The sequence below is a fragment of the Pan troglodytes genome, chromosome 18 (assembly GCF_028858775.2).
Source record: "Pan troglodytes isolate AG18354 chromosome 18, NHGRI_mPanTro3-v2.0_pri, whole genome shotgun sequence".
NCBI lineage: Eukaryota > Metazoa > Chordata > Mammalia > Primates > Hominidae > Pan > Pan troglodytes.
In genome coordinates, this window is record NC_072416.2 from 64872200 (window position 1) to 64890733 (window position 18534).

General features: G+C 54.0%; 1 protein-coding gene and 1 long non-coding RNA gene across 5 annotated transcripts in view; one reads left to right on the forward strand and one right to left on the reverse strand.

Annotated features, from left to right (window-relative positions):
• Positions 1-351: 351 nt before the first annotated feature.
• The window catches only part of LOC107968873 (uncharacterized), a 31936-nt gene continuing 13753 nt past the window's right edge, over positions 352-18534 (reverse strand). The window contains exons 1-3 of one of the 2 annotated variants that reach the window (XR_001710398.4): positions 3752-3839; positions 2738-2827; positions 352-736 (exon numbers count right to left, since the gene is read on the reverse strand). This is a non-coding gene — a long non-coding RNA (uncharacterized LOC107968873). Of the gene's footprint in view, positions 737-2737; positions 2828-3751; positions 3840-18534 lie in introns of those variants that run through there. The other variant, XR_001710397.3, reaches the window with a different exon arrangement.
• CA7 (carbonic anhydrase 7) lies at positions 3282-13432 on the forward strand. 3 transcript variants are annotated; one of them, XM_001143159.6, is made up of 7 exons: positions 3282-3441; positions 5941-6138; positions 9451-9569; positions 10373-10468; positions 10574-10636; positions 11589-11744; positions 12253-13432. In XM_001143159.6, exons 1-7 carry the CDS (start codon positions 3402-3404, stop codon positions 12373-12375), a joined length of 795 nt encoding a protein of 264 aa, XP_001143159.3. In that variant the 5' UTR covers positions 3282-3401; the 3' UTR covers positions 12376-13432. The 3 variants fall into 3 exon arrangements, with proteins under 3 accessions (XP_001143159.3, XP_009429228.2, XP_003315193.2); XM_009430953.4 differs by lacking the exon at positions 3282-3441 and adding an exon at positions 3870-3953 and having other exon boundaries at positions 12253-13025; XM_003315145.5 differs by lacking the exon at positions 3282-3441 and adding an exon at positions 4066-4149 and having other exon boundaries at positions 12253-13025.

The following is an 18534-nucleotide window of genomic DNA, read 5'->3' on the forward strand; positions in this document are numbered from 1 at the left end:
GTTTGATGAATGAGGCTTGGCTGTACAGGCTGCTCATGCCTTCCTCCCCCAGGCCTCCATCACAGCCCTCACACCCCCCATTTTCCCCTCCCATATAAATAGCAAAAACCAGGAGCCACTGACACCAGTGAGACCAAAGAGAAAACTCTCAAGCAGAGAAATCAACTTGGCTTTAAAAACAGCATGTAATTGAGACTGGAGGCACCTGAATGGAGGCACAGGCTCCCCCAAGTTGACCTGAGTGGGTTGCTGGGGCAGCTGGCGCTTCACCTTAGAAGGGCAGTCTCCATTGTCTCCTCTCACTTTCCTGAGTTCCCAGTACCCAGAGAAAATGCTGAAGATAGGCCGCAGGAAGGAAAGAACTGGATCAACTTTTATTTGGTTGTTAAAGAGGTAATACATGCCTTAATTCATTCAAGAGATACAAAGGAGTACCAGTAAAGAGTGTCCTTCCCACGCCATACCACACCCTTCCACAACCTTCCACAACCTTCCGGTGTCCAGTCTCCTCCCTGTAGGTAAACACTCTCCCTAGCTTCTCCTAAGTCCTTTTAGAGAGGACTTGCATACACACACAAATGAGAGTCAAATTTAAAATCCGCTTCCTCCCTTTCCAGTGATTTTGGACAATATTGAACGAGGGACCCAGCAGCCCTGGGTTTTCATCTTTGTTCAGTCACTCACTGTGCATCTTTGAGCCCATCACTCATCCTCTCTTGAGCCTTGCTTTTCTCATCTGTAAAATGGGGTAAAAATCCCCCCAGGGTTACTATGTAGATGAAGTTGGATGCAAAACTGTATGAAGAATTCCAATTGTATCTTTTTTTTTTTTTTTGACACAGAATCTCACTCTGTAGCCCAAGCTGGAGTGCAGTGGTGCAATCTTGGCTCGCTGCAACCTCCGCCTCCTGGACTCAAGCAATTCTCATGCCTCAGCCTCCCGAGTAGCTGGGACTACAGGCACCTGCCACCATGCCTGGTTAATTTTTTGTATTTTAGTGGAGACGGGATGTCACCATGTTGCCCAGGATGGTCTTCAACTTCTGAGCTCAGGTAATCCGCCCGCCTCGGCCTCCCAAAGTGCTGGGATTACAGGCATGAGCTACTGTGCCCGGCCCAGTTGTATCTTTTAAGAACTACAAATAAATATGAAAAAGACCTGAGTCCCTCTGAAGAGGAAATGGGTCAATGGAGTTTGGGCTATCCCCAGAGCTCTCTCCCAGGTAAAGGATGTTGGCAGCTCTCCCAGGTAAAGGGTGGCTGGCTTCTCTGGGAGACAGAAGGTCCAGGCCTCACCCAGAAGCATGCCTTTGTCTTCTTGATCTGTAGATGCCATTTCCGGCTTGGAGACCTGGGGCCTTGACAGTGTTGGATTCTCTGTCACATCTGGTCTTGGGGGCTACTTATCTCTGTCATAAGTCCCCTGCCCCACCCTAGGGTCATATTTATATTAAGGATCCCTTCCTGCTCCTGGATCAGAGAGGGCCATCTTTGCAGGCCTGGGCAGTCACTGACATTGGCCCACCCAACCAGTTATCAATTAATCTCCATAGCTCTATCTGAGGATCTGGGGTTCAGGGCCTGGGAGAGGGAAACTGAGACAGACACAGAGATGAAGGGGAGCCAGGCAGACAAGATGGCAGATTCCTGCACAAGGTCAGCCAAGAGCAGGGCCTGAAAGAGTGTCTCTATTCAAGATCTGGACAGCAGACATTGTACTAGTGTCTGTTCGACTCCTGCTGAGTACAGGACCCCGGGTGGGATCATTTATCTGTCCTTCCATCCACCCCTCTGTTTGTCTTTCCAAAACTGCCTGCTGAGGACTAGCCAGAGACAAGCCCTATCCCTGGCACAAGGCCACATGCTAAGATGAATCAGATTGGGCCGGCTGGAGCCAGTGGGTGGAAGACAGAGGACGCACCAGGTGGAGGGCACAACAACGACCAGGGTTTGTGGGTGGGAAAATACTGGGCCAAGGCAGGCACTGGGGTTGAGTGCAGGGTGGAGGGTCTGAGCTCCCAGGGGGTGTACTGAAGGTTATGGGGAGGTCAGGAGAGGAGGGACAAACAGCAGGCTACGGAGGGACAAAGCAGAGTCCCTGAAGAAAGGAGGAAGCAGCAGACAAAATAACAGGGAGGGTGGAAGTCAGAGCCTGACTTAGCTCCATGGGGAAGCCACCTGGTGTCTGCCTGTCTTCAGGCCCATTGGTTGATGCCACTCCTTCTCACTCTCCCTTGGGGGATCTGGTTCCACCTGGGCCAAGGGTTCACATTGCCATTCCTGTCCCTGCATCTACCCCAGGGTTCCTGGACCCCCACACTCACAGCACACCCTTGTACCCAGCACCAAGGAGAAATGGTAAAGACCCCAGTGTCAGGCCAGGAGTGGTGGCTCACTCCTCTAATCCCAACACTTTGGGAGGCCAAGGCGGGTGGATTACTTGAGGCCAGAAGTTCGAGACTAGCCTAGGCAACATGGTGAAACCCCCATCTCTACAAAAAACACAAAAATTAGCTGGATGTGGTGGCATACACCTGTAACTTGGAAGGCTGAAGCAGAAGAATCACTTGAATCAAGGAGGTGGAGGTTGCAGTGAGCTGATATAGCACGAGCCTGGGTGACAGAGCAAGACTCTGTCTAAAAACAAACAAGCAAACAAACAACAAACAAACAAACAAACAAATCCCACAAAACCCCCAGTGTCTGGAGTAAGAACCCCAGCGAATGAACCCCTTACCTCCTGGCTAGATGACCTTGGGCAAGTCACTTCACTTCTCTGGGCCTCACTCCCCTCCTCTGTCAGATAGGGCTAATGGAAGCACCCAACCTTGAAGGGTAACAGAGAGGGTTATACCATAGGAAGGACCCAAAGCTTGGCCCAGCACCTGCAACAGCCTCTGGCAAACAGTGGAAGCTCCAGTTTTGGACACTTGATGGTCAGTGTAGTTTGCAGTTTAAAGGGGACTTTCCAACCCCAAAGGATTCAGGACCCAGAGCTCAGGTCCCTGGTGGTGGCATTTGCAGGTCTGGGGCAAGCCTAGGGAAGGGACGCCATGTGCGGCACGGGCATCTAGTGTCCCAGAGTCCGCACAGGTTGCTGGGGGGAAAAAGAGGGAGAGCCGCCCAGCCAGGGCAGGGGTGGGAGTTGGGGGGAGAGGGTTACTTCCTCCTGCCCTGAATCTCCGCTCGGGGTTCAACTGGCTCGCCGGCGGGCGAGGGCGGGGCAGGCCGGCCTCTCTGGCCCTGCTGGGGGGTGGGGGGCGGGTCCCCCGGGAACTGCTCCTCCCGCCAGCCGCTGCTTTAAGAGGCTGCTCCGCGGTAGCGAGCGGGGCCGGAGCCGCAGCCCGAACGAGCGGACCGAGCCGACCGGGCAGGTGCACGGCTGCGGGGACGGCAGCGGCATGACCGGCCACCACGGCTGGGGCTACGGCCAGGACGACGGTAGGCGCAGACCTCCCCCACCGCCCCTGGCTCGGACCCCCGACCCAACTGCACTCGCCCCAACCCTCTTGCCCAGCTGGTTTCCCAGACCGGAAAGCTCCCACCCTCCAGGCTGGGCCGGGACCCCTCTTCCCATCCCGGCCCCCGAACTTGGCCCAAGCCTTGGTCCCCCGCGCCAGACGCAAAGTCCGCGCTGCGCCCCGGGTGGCCCCGCCGCCAGCAAGCGACCTGGCGGCTGTGTCCTGCCGCCTCCTCCGCGAAGCCCCTGATTGCCCAGCCCGCTCAGACCCAGGCCCAGACTCTCACTCACTCGCCCCGGGCGTGCGCAGCGCGTGGGGGTGGCCCAGGGCAGCGGGGGGCGGGCGCCGCGGAGCGCTGTGCGCGGGTGTCTGCGGGGAGCGCGCACGGCAAGTGAGCGGGGACCTCGGGGGAGCGGGGCTCCGCGTGGCAAGGGCGCAGTGTCCCCCGGAGAGAATTTCCCCGCAGAAGTGGCCGAGCTGCCTTCTCGGCTGGTACGTGAGGGAAGGGGGCACTTGGGGGCGCAAGCATGTGTCTGGGTGTCTACACCGAGCAGGGTGTTTGCGCACGTCCGGGTGTGAGTCGTGGGAGCCCGTGGCCCACACCAGCCTCCTGGGCTGACGCGGAAGAGAGCTCCTTCATCCTGCCTCAGTTTCCTTAGGACTCAGAGAAAGGGAGAAGAGGCAGAAGGTGAGAGCCAGACGGCTGGAGTGTGGGTCTGGGGCAGTCAATTCCCTTTGGGGCCATTTCTTACCAAGCAGGGGTGGGGATGTGGGGTAAGGGGTTCCCTATTTCCCTGGGGAACCAGTGCAAGACAGGTGGGGTGCGGAGAAGAAAAAGTAATGGTGGGAGGAACATCCCCCAGCCCCACTCCTCTGCGGAGAGGCAGTCACTTTGTGAGGTTGGGTGGGGGACTACAGTCTGGGAAGCCAGAAAGTTGCAGTAGACCAGAGGGAGGGTGCTGTGGAGTCTTTGGCTCCCTCTGGGGCCCCAAGAACAAAGGAGCATATTTTGGAAGAGAACCCCCAGATCTGGGTATGCAAGAGCTGGAAAGAGACATTCAGAAAAAGATGATATAGACAAGCAGAGAGGGAGAGACAGGCAGACATGGGGCAGATGGACAGGACCCATAGGGATCATCTTCTCCCAGCACCTGCTCTGAGCCACCTTTTGGGTGCTTCCCCCAGAGCCAGAGTCCCCTGCCTCCAGCCCTTCTTGCTAGTCATGCCCACCAGCTCTGAGCACCCAGTGTCCTGTGTAGCCTGCTCCATGGGCCTGCTCCCCCAAGGCAGCCACCCCATCACCCAGGCAGAGCTGGATTGTCCAGTCGAGGAAGGGAAGGACAGAGGACAGAGGTGCCGGCATGCAGCAGTGTTCACAGGGCTTCAAAAATAACCCAGAGGGGCCGGGCCACGATTCTGAGTCATCCATTGGGGACACGGCTCTGTCGGCACCTGCTGCTGTTTTCTCAGGAAAACTTAAGAAGCCAAAAAGGGGGAGAAGCACCAGCCGGCAGTAGCTCTAAAAATAGGCTGCATCTCAGGATGTTCCCCAGGGAGATGCTGAGCCTTTCGGCTGCAGATGGATCCTCTGGGAGGCAGGTGGTGGGCGCCTGTGGGTGTGTATGCAGGTGTGTGTGTGTGTGTGTGTGTGTGCATGGGCATGTGTTTTGCTGTGGTCCTTTATGCAAACTTGGGTCTCCAACAGAGGGGTTTGTGTGTGAGGGAGCATATGTGTGTGTCAGATGTAGTCTGCAGGGCTGTGTGTGTGTTTGTACACATGAATGTTCTGGGCCTGGCTGCTCTGTGTGCACAATGGAAGATCATAGAAAGATTAATGTGTTCATAGGAAGATCTCTATGGACTTGCAGGCACACACGTGGGGAGGGCAGCTGGGGGCAGTGCATGCACATGCTGTATTTATATTAGTACATATGCATGCACACATGTGTGAGTGGCCCTCAGTTCCCTCATCTGTGAAATGGGGATCTTGCTGGTTCCTATTTCACAAGGTGGTTGTGAGAGGCAAATACATGTCACAGAGTCAAAGCTAGGTTGATGTGAGTTTTTGTTGTTATTTATCACAAACACCAACACCAAATTGCCCAAGGCGCAGAAAGAGGTGAGATACTGATGGGGTCAGGTCAGAGACTTCAGATGTCTGGAGGTCTCCCTGTTGGGGAGACTTATTACTCTGAGCCACCCCGAGCCTGTAGCTGTTATGTTCCCTTCCGTACAGTACCTCTCTGGGCCTCCTATCAGCACTGGAAGGTAAGTTTTAGCGAGACCATTTCACAGACAAAGAAACGGAGGCTGAAAGGGGAAATGGCAAAGCTGGGATTGGAACTCCAAGCTGTGCAGCTCCAATGCAGGGGCTCACCTCTGAAAGGATGCTGAAGAGACCATTCCCCTATGGGTGTCCTCGGCCTGAAGCCCAGAGATCCTGGCTGGCCTGAGTCCTTGCCCTCCTCCCCACCTGCAGGCCCCTCGCATTGGCACAAGCTGTATCCCATTGCCCAGGGAGATCGCCAATCACCCATCAATATCATCTCCAGCCAGGCTGTGTACTCTCCCAGCCTGCAACCACTGGAGCTTTCCTATGAGGCCTGCATGTCCCTCAGCATCACCAACAATGGCCACTCTGTCCAGGTAGACTTCAATGACAGCGATGACCGAACCGGTAAGTGGCCCCTGCCAAAGCCTGGCACCTGGCCCCTGGCCCCTTAGGGTCCTAACCTTGTGTTGGGCAGTCTCAGGAAGCATGCTATGGTGGGTAAGAAAGGTTCCTCCTCTCACCAGCTGTGAAGCCTTGGGCTGATCTTCAGTCTCCTTATGTATAAAGTGAGAGCAATAAGACCTACCCTCTTAGGTCATAGAGGGGAAAAATGAAAAAACCCAGTAAGGTCGATAGATCTGGCACACAGCAGATGCTCAGGAAATGCTAATTTCTTTCCTTCCCTTCCTTCCCTTCCTTGTGGTGCTACAGATCAGGTTTGTTTTCACTCTCTGCCCCATCACTGACCTGCCAAGCCTTCCTCCCTGTGTGATCTGGCCAAGCCCAGCAGGGAGAGAGAAGGGAGCTAAAATTTACATGCGCCAAACCCCCTGCTAAAGTCACAAGCCGCTCATTTATTCTTCTCAATAACCCATCTCTCAGATGGGCAAATAGAGGCTTGATGAGCTGGGGAGGGCCAGAAGCAGCCTGGTCCAGCCTGAAGGTCTCTCCCTCTCTCTCCAGTTCACCTATGACTTCAAGGTCCAACCATCTTGGGCCAGTAAGAGGCCAGTGGGAATTCGTGGCAGCTCCTTCCAAGGCCTCTTTGCCCTGGGATTAGAGTCCAGGTTCTTTCATGATAAATTCCTAGGCAGGAGTGCTGTTCATTGAAGGGATTTTCGTCCTTATGACTGGGCCTTATGACTGGGTAGAGTGGTGGAATGGGGCGAGGAAGAAACCTACTAGAGTTTCTTGTGTAAGGAAGTATTAATAACTGGTTCCTTCCTCCTCCTTCTCCCCTCCCCACAAATACAATAAAAGCCCTCAAAGGAACTTAAGTTTCAAATGGAAAATTAAAAGGCAAAGAGGATGAAGGAAGCCAGACCTTTCATGAGAAGAGTGATCTTACTTAGTTCTGAGTTCCCTGGTAGGCTAGGAAAAAACAGAAAGAGGATTGATTATAGTTTTTGCTGCAAAAGAAAGGGAGTCTAGCAGATCCTCAGGAGAGAGACAAAGCATTTATTTCCTGGTACTGAATTCTAAGAAAAGCCTCTTACTCAGAGCTTTGGGGAGGGGGCATGGGGCTCTAGCTGACCCTAGATGATAGTTTGGCAAGGAACAGTTTTCATATGACTGTCCCTTCTAACAGCCTTCAGAGGGCACTGGGGGCTCAACTAAGAAATCAGTAGCTCAGTGAAGGCCACTGGGGTGGGAGAAGACACAGGGGGACATGCCTTTGGATTACTGATCTGGGGTGTTGCCTTCAGGCCTGGCTGGGGCTCCCTCCCCCACCCAGAATGCCCAGGCCGGAGGGCGCAGGAAGCCAGTGAAAAGAGGAGTGAGATGGTGGGGCTCTGCCACTCACCCACTGTGGGTCACTCCAGAGGTCAGAAGGGTTGATGCCAGCAGAGTGCCAAACACACATTGAGTGCCCCGTGAATGGCAGCACATTCTGTGTGTGAACTGGGGGAGGAGGCTAAGGGGTCCAAGGTCAAGGGGTGTTACGGAGGGAGCTCCCTCTCCAGGAGCCCACACTATGGGGTCCCAGGTGAGGCATGCTTGGAGGGTGGCATCTGCAGACCTATCCAATTGCTTAGCCTGCAGGCTCAGCCGCTCCTGCTTCCAGGGATGGGGCAGCCTGATTAGGGCCCCGCCCACAGCTACTACTCCCAGACTCCTAGCCAGTGCCCAGGTCTTGCCTCTTTGATAAGACCGGGCAAGAAAGAGGGACTTCTGGACTGTCCTGTCCTCCTGCTTGAGGAGGCCACAGGGCCAAAGCCCTACCCTGGTCACCCATCATGGAAGGGACCAGGGGAACTCTGAGCCTGGGGTGTTATCTGATCCAGGAGCTCACATTCAAGCCTAGCTGGGGCTCCCTCCACCTCCAGATCCCTTTCAGCTGGAAATTCTATCAGTCCCAGGAGGCCTCGTGCATGGCCCCAGCTCACCGGATATCAAGGCAAGAAAGTTACAAAGCCAGCACAAGTGGGGCCCTCAGAAGAGGCCATTTCTGGGGGAGGCGGCACTGGAGGCACCTGGGCCTGTCCAGGAAGGTAGAGACCCTCAGGAGCTACCCTCCTCTTCTGGAAAAGCACAAAGTTTAAAGAAGTTTCAAGGTTCTAGGGAGGCAGTGTTGCCTGGTGATTAGTGGCTTGGGCTTTGGACATAAGAGATACTAGTTCATACCCTAGTTCAGTGCCTTGCTGTGTGACCTTGAGCAAATGCCTCATCATCACTGTGCCTCAGCTTCTCCCTTTATAGAATATGGATAATAATAAGTTCTGTCCCTCATGGGCTACTATGCAGACTAAACAAAATAGTCTCTTCAACCTAGCTCTGGATCAGGGTTTCAGACATGGGAGGCCTAACTGTTAGCGGTAATGGGGGTCCTGGGAGGCAGGGTCCCACCCTCCATGGGAAATCGGGCAGGAGCGGGGAGGACAGCTAGATAGAGAGCTGTCCTCTGTCAGTCCCAGACCCTTCTGCCACCTGCCGGCTGTCAGGATTTCTGCCCTGGCCCAGCTCAAGGGACAGGGGTCTAGGGGGCAGTGGGGACCAACCCAAGCCCAGTCAGCCCAGTGAATTTTCCAAATGAAAAATGTATCCCACACTTTGGAAGGCCGAGGTGGGCAGATCACCTAAGGTTGGGAGTTCGAGGCCAGCCTGGCCAACATGGTGAAACTCCCTTTCTACTAAAAATACAAAAAATTAGCTGGATGTGGTGGCAGGTGCCTGTAATCCCAGCTACTTGGGAGGCTGAGGCAGGAGAAATGCTTGAACCTGGGAGGTAGAGGTTGCAGTGAGCTGAGATTGTGCCACCACTGTACTCCAGCCTCGGTGACAGAGCGAGACTCCATCTCAAAAAAAAAAAAAAAAAAAAGGAAAAATGTATCTCAGCTGGCACAGTGGCTCATGCCTGTAATCCCAGCATTTTGGGAGGCCAAGGCAGGAGGATTGCTTGAGCCCATGAGTTCAAGACCAGCCTGGCCAACATAGAGAGACCCCATCTCTACAAAAAATAAACAAATTAGCTAGGTGTGGTGCCACATGCCTATAGTCCCAGCTACTCGGGGGGCCAAGACAGGAGGATGGCTTGAGGCCAGGAGGTTGAGGCTATCATAAGCCATGTTTGCACCATGGCACTCCAGCCTGGGCAACAGAGCGAGACCCTGACTCAAAAAAAAAAAAATGTCCCTTTCCTGGGCTGCTGCCCTGGTCCTGGCACTGGGCTGTCGGTCCTCTCCTACTCATTGCCACTCGCCCCACTTCTACCCACAGTGGTGACTGGGGGCCCCCTGGAAGGGCCCTACCGCCTCAAGCAGTTTCACTTCCACTGGGGCAAGAAGCACGATGTGGGTTCTGAGCACACGGTGGACGGCAAGTCCTTCCCCAGCGAGGTACGGGCCCTCCTCCACTTGAATCCCTCTGCTACATGGGAAGGAACGCAGGCCTGGGTAGTCAGGGGCTTGAGGATGCCTGGGGTCGGGCCTTGGAGAGGGGGAAGAGGAGCACCCGGGGCCTTTGGGAGAGATATTTTCTACCCACCCCCAGCACAGGGTCTTCCATCTGACCCTGTCCACTGCTATCCTTCCTGGTCTGTGCGTCCTGGAGTTTTCTGAAAGGCTACCCAGTCCCACTGCAGCCTTGCTGACAGCCCTTCAAGGGTTGAGCCCAGTATTCAAGACTGTGCATGAACTGATCTTGCCTGGCCTCATCCTTCCCCTCACCTCTTCATACACTGAGCTGCATGTGACGAATCCCCTGTCCACACCTGGCTCCTTCATACCACCAAGCTTTGCCTGTGCTGTTCTCTCTACCTGGAATGCCTTTCCCCAAGGCTTCCCTCTGATAACCCCCTGCTTATTCTCTGGACTCAGCTGTAGGCACCACCTCCTCAAGGAGGTGTCACGCTGGATGTTCATGATCGATTTCACAGCTCGTTCCCTGCAAGGCAGGGCTTGGGCCAGATTCCTCTTTGGGTCCCCCGGAGCCCAGAAAAGAATTGGGCCCAGAGTTGGGTGGATGCTACCTGTGACCCTCTGGGGCTCCCCTGGACCCCCCAGAATCCTAATCCTTGGAGGCTTGACAGCTTCCCCTTCCTGCAAAGAGGCCAGGGGTCTGGTGGGAGTGAGGGGAGCCTGGCTCAGAGTTCCCATTGCCTCTGGGAGGCACGAAGCATTGGCCTGTTGTTGCCCCATAGCTGCATCTGGTTCACTGGAATGCCAAGAAGTACAGCACTTTTGGGGAGGCGGCCTCAGCACCTGATGGCCTGGCTGTGGTTGGTGTTTTCTTGGAGGTGAGTGGTGGTTTCCTGGGGCCTGGAGGGGCATGGGAGGCCTGGCACTGCCCCTAGTTCTAGAACACAGTGGGTTCTGGGCTCACACTGCCCTCTCCCTGACAGACAGGAGACGAGCACCCCAGCATGAATCGTCTGACAGATGCGCTCTACATGGTCCGGTTCAAGGTAAAGTCCATGCCCCTGACCCGAGCAGCCCGATGGGGAGAGAGGAAGAGGCTGGCTCACAAGTTGGGCCCTTCCAGTCCTTCATTCTGGGAGTAAACCCTTGCTGAGACCAAGGAGGAGGGTCAGCATCAGCAGGGCCCTGCACCTGATTCCTCATCGGGGTCAGCAGCCCCCTTGGGTGTCCAGCATGAAGCCCGGCTAGGTATAAAATTGATAAGATGCTTGTCACATTAATGGTGGTCTAATAGGCAATGTCATTGAGGGCAGCTGAAGGCAAGGGAGGGAAGATCGTGGCCAAATACCTCCAGGAGCCACAGCTTTTACATACAAGCAAACGGATGGAGAGGGCCCGGCTCAGGCTGGAAGATGGCATCTGGGATCACAGACATTTGCTCACAATTTGCATCAGTGGACACAGAGAGGCCTAAATCCTGCTGATAGAAATGGGTGGAGAATGCCGGGCATGGTGGCTCATGCCTGTAATCCCAGCACTTTGGGAGGCCGAGGCAGGCGGATCACTTGAAGTCAGGAGTTCAAGACCAGCCTGGCTAACATGGTGAAACCCTGTCTCTACTAAACATACAAAAATTAGCCAGGTATGGTGGTGCATGCCTACAATCTCAGCTACTTGGGAGGCTGAGAGAGGAGAATTGCTTGAACCCAAGAGGCAGAGGTTGCCGTGAGCCGAGATCGTGCCACTGCACTCCAGCCTGGGTGACAGAGTGAGACTCCACCTCAAAAAAAAAGAAAAATAAAAAGAAAGAAAGAAAGAAAGAGAGGGGGGAAGGAAGGAAGGAAGGAAGGGAAAGGAAGGAAGGAATGAAGAAAGAAAGAAAAGAAAAGAAAAAATAAAAGAAAAGAAAAACGAAAGAAAGAGATGGGTGGAGAAGTTGCTGGTTTGGTCCCAGGGGGAGGTCTGTGCTGATTCCTGGGTTCCTCCACCTTGTTCCAGGGCACCAAAGCCCAGTTCAGCTGCTTCAACCCCAAGTGCCTCCTGCCTGCCAGCCGGCACTACTGGACCTACCCGGGCTCTCTGACGACTCCCCCACTCAGTGAGAGTGTCACCTGGATTGTGCTCCGGGAGCCCATCTGCATCTCTGAAAGGCAGGTGAGTCCTCTCAGAGGACCAGATGGAGGGACATGGCACTCAGGGCTCACCCCAGGCAGTGTGACTCTCCAACTAGCACCCCACAGCCTGTGATCCCACCTTCAAGGTTCCTCCCCATTTTTTACTAATAAATGTATAGATTCTTGGTTGGGAGTTAGCTTGATTGTTAATCACCAGAACCTAGACACTGGCTGGGAGGGGGGATACGTGGATCCTGGGACCCCCACCCCCGCTACTGTGTTGGAATCTGAATGCTACATTTGCTGATAAGTCTTAGCTAAATGGGCTTGGAACTAGAACTAGGTAAAGCAGAGCCCAGACCCTTTAGTGAGTAAATAAATGAGGGTCCTGCAGAGAAAAATGAGTGGGGAAGAGTAGGGACAGACCCTAAGGGAAGGAGGAGGGAGGGATAGAGCTGGCTGGGCAGGTATGCCAGATGATGCATCTGGGGTCATAGAGGACCACAGCACCCCCAATCTGCCCTGAGCATTCCTTCTGCTTCCTCAAGATGGGGAAGTTCCGGAGCCTGCTTTTTACCTCGGAGGACGATGAGAGGATCCACATGGTGAACAACTTCCGGCCACCACAGCCACTGAAGGGCCGCGTGGTGAAGGCCTCCTTCCGGGCCTGAGCTGCCCATCTGCCTAGCCGGCCACTAGGGCACCATCTTCCCAAGGGCTTCCATGTCAGCAGACACCAAACCATCTGAGGCTTCCTCCCTGGGGGGTGCTGGGGACCCTCCTTCAGCCAGTTTGCTCCTTGGTCACCCTGGAGGCTTCTGGATGGGACCCTTGAGTCTGGGGCACCCTTCAGCTGCCCTGGGGACAGGAAGGACAGGAGCTAAGCAGGGTCCAAGCCTGGGGCTGCCTCTGCTCTCCAAGACCCAAAGACCCCGGGAACCTCCTCTGGTCTTCCCCACTGGCAGTGGCAGCAGCCCCACCCCGAGCGCACACTGTGATGGAGGAGACTGAGCTCCCTAGGGCGGGCAGCTGACACTACCAGAGAGACTCAAGCAATAATTAGAGGTGGGCAGAGCTGCCCTCTCGGCATTACCTCTTCTGCAGGCTCTGCCATGCACGCACCTCACTGCCAGGCCATTAAAATCAGCACCCAGCATGCTGGAGGTGACGTGGCCTTCTCCCTCCAGCCACCTGCTGCCACGGGCAGGCCCTGGCTATAGCTTATACAGTATCTCCCCTTGTCCCCACCCAGTCACCAAAGCCACCTACATGACAGTCCATCCCTGTTGAATTAATAAATTCATGTATCCATGCAACAAATACCAATTGAGTGCTTGTGCTGTCTCTAGTACCATCCTAGGCTTTGGAGAGCAATGGTGGTGAGTTAAGCACTATGCGTTGGGAGGGATATGAGTGGTGAGCAGGTGAGGGTTACACAAAGGGCAGGGAAGGGGCTATGGGAGCAGACGAGAGGGGAAGACCATGTCACTCAGCAAAGAAATGAAATTCTGGTCAGGCGTGGTGGCTCACGCTTACAGTCCCAGCACTTTGGGAGGCCAAAGCAGATGGATCACTTGAGCTCAGGAGTTCGAGACCAGCCTGGCCAACTGCTGAAACCCCGTCTCTACTAAAATTACAAAAATTAGCTGGGTGATAGTGGTGTGCACCTGTAATCCCAGCTGCTCAGGAGCCTGAGGCAGGAGAATCGCTTGAACCCAGGAGGCAGAGGTTGCAGTGAGCTGAGGTCGCACCACTGTACCCCAGGCTGGGCGACAGAGCAAGGCCCTCTCAAACAGAAAGAAAGGAAGAAATGAAATTCCAACCAGTATTCCAAATCAGATAGAAGGGAACAGCATGTTTGAGGCCAAGGGAAGGACAAGTGTGCAGGCTCAGAGGTGAGAGAGAGCCCAGTGTAGTTGTGGGGCTCAAAAGGCTCAAAGGGGCTAGAGCCCTGGGGGAAACCTGGGACCCCCTCCCCAGGCTGACGGGGAGCTACCAAGGGCTTATAGTAGAGGAGGGGCAGGGCCAGGCCTGCAAATGGGGAACATCCCTGAGGAATGCGGATGGGCAGGCAGGAATGGTGGCAGGGAGCAAGGGGTGGCCTGTGTCCAGGCGGGAGGGGACAGGGTGGAGGGAGGTGGAAGACAGAGGGCTGGATGAGAGAGATTTAGGAGGTGGTGCCCAAAAGACAGTGTTTGGCTGTTCAGGATAGAGAGGAGACCAGGGCATATCCCTGAGCAGAAAGTGGAGCGTTCATTTGCTCTGGGAACCCTACAGGGAGCTGGCCACATTGGACACGCAGCATTGTGGGGTCCTGGAAGGAAAATCTAAGGGGGCATGTGCCTTCAGGCCCAGGCCCTGCACACGCACAACTCCAAGAGGGGGTTTTTTAATTTTATTTATTTATTTATTTATTTATTTATTTATTTATTTTTGAGACGGAGTCTTGCTCTGTAGCCCAGGCTGAAGTGAGTGGCATGATCTCAGCTCACTGCAACCTCCGCCTCCCAGGTTCAAGCAATTCTCCTGCCTCAGCCTCCCAAGTAGCTGGGATTACAGGTGCACACCACCATGCCCGGCCAATTTTTGTATTTTTAGTAGAGATGGGGTTTCACCATGTTGGTCAGGCTGGTCTCGAACTCCTGACCCCAAGTAATCCACCCACCTGGGCCTCCTAAAGTGCTGGGATTACAGGTGTGAGCCACCGTGCCTGGCCCTAGAGTGCTTTTTTTTAAATGTGCATCCTCACCCTAGTCCCTAGTCCAAGTCCAAAAAAGTGCCCAAGGGCAAGTTCACAGTTGGGCTTAGAGACCAAGTGATGATTGTGACCCAGATGAGACAGCAGCAGGAGCAGGAGACAGACACTGGGGGTGCTGAGGAGTGAGGGGAGGTGAGAAACTGGGACCTCACATGTATAAGTTTAGTTGTGAAGGGGGAGAAAGGGACAGTGGAGGGGGCTGTGGGGAGACAGAATGTCCGAACACCCTTGGGAAGGAGGCCCCACTGCAGGGCCAGGAGGGGCTGGTGGTGCATGTCATCAGCTCACTTTGACCACAGCTCCTGTCAATGTCACTATACCAGAAGGGAACTCCCAGGCCACAGGGCACTTTTGGGTCTTAGATTAACTTTGACCTCAGTGATCTGGGGAAGGGAGAGGCTTGCTCTATGGACCCCCCTCCCACTCCCATGCTTAGGGCAAACCTGTCTCCGGAGTGGGGAGGAGTGGGGTGTACAGGAGGAGCAGGCCAAATAGAGAGTTACCCTGCAGGCGCCCCTGGCCTGATCTAGGTAGGGGCCATTTTCTCCCTCCACTTTTGAGGAGATGGTGAGGAGGGGGAGAGAGGTGTCTGGAGGACAACATTTGCTCAGCTTGGAGGCACGCAGCTGTGGTAACAGGGAAGCAACGCCAGTAATGTTCCTGTTAAAGCAGGTAAAGGGCCTGAGGCAGACGTCCAGCTCTCCCTGTGATCCAAGAACTGCTGTTACCCCATTTTACAGATGAGGATGATGAGGCTCAGGGAGGTTAGGTAGGCAGGTCACAGAGCAGGATTTGAACCAGGATCTGTCCAGTAACTCTTCTACTCTGTACTAGAGCAACTGGGCTCAAAGGAGGGTGGGATGGGTATGATGGTGGCCATCTGGAGGTGGCATAATAGCCCCAATGCTGCTAACTGTGCCAGGGACCCTGTCCAGCCCCTCCCAGGGATGGTGGCAACACAGGCCCAGCGCTGCAGAGGACTTGGAAAATGGGAGCTGGTTTTATAATAATTACCCCGAGACTGCCAAGAATCCTCACTCCCTAAGTCCTTTCCCTTAATTCACTTTTTAAATTTAAAACTATTTTAAAGCTGAAAGTGGCCTCCTTATGTTATAATTACAGCCCCGGATTTGACCCTATTATATCCAAATGGGATGTCCCAGCTGGATCCCAGCACACCTGGCCTCAAGGGACCCAGGACTGGGTCCTAAGTCCTCATTCAGGACAAGATTTTCCCCTGGAAGTGATGCTGGGGACATTTGGGACACCCAAGACAAGATGAGCTCTACTTGCTCCCAGGACCCCAGAGGGGCCCTCCCTGGGCAGCCAGTGGTGGCCCTTGGATTGATCCAGGCAGGGCTGTGGGCCTGCTAGCAGCCACAGCCTGCGGAGTCTGTGCCCAGGCAAGGGTCACAGTCTTCCCTCCAGTGCAGGCTGTGGGCCCCAGAGCAAGTCCCTTCTATGGGGCGGCCCTCAGGAGGTGGGATGGTTGTGAAGATCTGATCCCCCTGAAGCTCCTTCTGCAGAGGGCTGTCTTACAATCCCATGGTCACCCTATAGCTGCTGCTGCTGCAAAGGCTTGGGAGTGTCCCCTCATGGCTAGCGCTGGACACATACCCACTGGTGTGCTCATCTGTGGGGAGAGTGATCTGTGGCCTGAGCAACAGCTGGAGACAGGAACAGAAATAGGTCTGAGGTGGAGGTTGCAAGATAACCTGATAGTTGATGCCTGGGAGGGAGCCACAGCTGATGTCAAAGCTAAGAGGGGTTGGAGCAGGCCAGAAGGCTTTCGGATGCAGTTGGAGCTGGCCTGGGGTTGGGGAGAGAGGTCAGACAACAGCCTGAGCATCTTGGGGATCCTCTCGCGTCCATGGGTCACAACATCAATTCTGAGGCCACCCTCAAAGGCCAAATGTACTGCTGGTTGGTCAAGACTCGGGGGGAGGAGGAGATGTGACTCTTTGATCACGAAATGTTCTGGCATTTATCCTCTAGCCAGAAGCAAGGCCTGGGGAATGTATCTCTTTTGAAGTCTTATCTCCTCACAAATCCAAGGGCCCACTTACCCGGGTCATACCTGGGTTTTGCACCATCTGTCACTCAAACCCTCTGAAGCTTATTTCCTCTTCTGTAAAATGGAAATGACGTGTGAGCCATTTTTGTAATTTAAAATTTTCTAATACTGATATAAAATATATAGAAAGAGACATAAGGCCAGGTGCAGTGGCTTATGTCTGTAATCCTAGCACTTTGGGAGGCTGAGGCAGGAAAATCACTTGAGCCTCGGAGTTCAAGACCATCCTGGGCAACATAGCAAGACCCTGTCTCAAAAACAAAAATGTAGCTGAGCACCGTGGCTCATACCTGTAATCCCAGCACTTTGGGAAGCCGAGGCGGGCGGATCACCTGAGGTCAGAAGTTCGAGACCACTCTGGCCAACATGGTGAAACCCCATCTCTACTAAAAATACAAAAATTAGCTGGGCGTGGTGGTGTGCACCTGTAATCCCAGGTACTTGGGAGGCTGAGACAGGAGAATCGCTTGAACCCAGGAGGCAGAGGTTGCAGTGAGCCAAGATCGCGCCACTGCACTCCAGCCTGGGCAACAGAGCAAGACTCAGTCTCAAAAAAGAAAAGAAAAATGTAAAAGGAAACAAGTCATTTAAATAATGTACTTAATTTAACCCAATTATATCCAAAATATATGCATTTTAATCTGTCACTAATATTAACAGAAAAAAACTAATGAAATATTTTACATTTTTTGTGCTAAGTCTTTGAAATCTAGTGTGTGCTTTACGCTTACAGTACATCTCAGCATAGGGCAGCCCCATTTCATATGCTCAAAGCCTTATTTGTCAGTATATAGTTGGACATCTTTTTTTTTTTTGGGGGGGGAACAGAGTTTCGCTCTTGTTGCCCAGGCTGGAGTGCAATGGTGCTATCTTGGCTCACTGCAACCTCAGCCTCCCGGGTTTAAGCAATTCTCCTGCCTCAGCCTCCCGAGTAGCTGGGATTACAGATGCCCGCCACCACACCCGGTTAATTTTTTATATTTTTAGTAGACACGTGGTTTCACCATATTGGCCAGGCTGGTCTTGAACTCCTGACCTCAGGTGAGCCACCTGCCTCAGCCTCCCAAAGTGCTGGGACTGCAGGCACGAGCCATTGCACCCAGACTGCACATCTTAAAAAAAAAAAAAGAAAAAAAGAAAAAAGTCATATGTGGCCCAGTATGGTGGCATGTGCCTCTCGTCCCAGCTATTCAGGAGGCTGAGGCAAGAGGATTGCTTGAGGCCAGGACTTCAAGGGTGTATTGCATGATGATCACATCTGTGCATAATCACTGCACTCCAGCCTGGGCAACACAGTGAGACCCCATTGCTAATTTTAAAAAATAAGAAAAAGGAAAAAAAGCCATATGTGGCCATTGGCTACCATATTAGACAGTACAGTCCTAAATGGATGTCACTCTGCTGGACAGGTGTCTGAGAAAGCCCTCTGGCTGGGCGTGCAGCCAGGCAAAGTGGCAGGAATGAGTCAGATCTGCTCCCAGCCTCTGTCCTCCACGAGAGCAGCCTCAGAACATTTGATGCCAAATTGGCTCCCTCTGCTAGGGCCTTCCTCCCCCAGGAAACCTCTCTAACCCCACTTCACTCCAGTGTGGCTGGCTCTGCCCCAGGCCACCCTGAAGGGCCTTTCCTGTTCCACTGAGAGAAAGGCCAAGACCCTCAGCAAGGAACTGACTGCAGAGGAGTGTTGGGAGTCAGGGGAGGTGGTAGTCCTGGCTTGGTTGAGATTTGATTAGTCTGGGAGGGTTTCCTGGAGGAGGGGCCCAGAACAAAGAAGCTGGCATTCCAGGAGAGGGGCAGAAGCCTCAGCTGCAGAGAGCATTTACCAGACAGAAAAAGAAGGCCTGGCTCTTGCCCAGCCTGTATCAACAAAAAGAAGAAGTGGGGCTGAGGAGACAGGGGCTCCCAGGCTGCAGAGATTTCAAATGCCAGGCAGAGCTTTACCCTTACATCCACAGGCCATGGGGGTCATTGAGGTCTAAAGCAGGGGCTGAGGACCTC

Coding starts and splice junctions, on each gene's coding strand:
- CA7 (XM_001143159.6), top strand. CDS start 3,402: ATGACCGGCCACCACGGCTGGGGCTACGGCCAGGACGACG. Junction 9,570..10,372: donor GCAAGTCCTTCCCCAGCGAG/GTACGGGCCCTC, acceptor GTTGCCCCATAG/CTGCATCTGGTTCACTGGAA. Junction 10,637..11,588: donor TCTACATGGTCCGGTTCAAG/GTAAAGTCCATG, acceptor ACCTTGTTCCAG/GGCACCAAAGCCCAGTTCAG.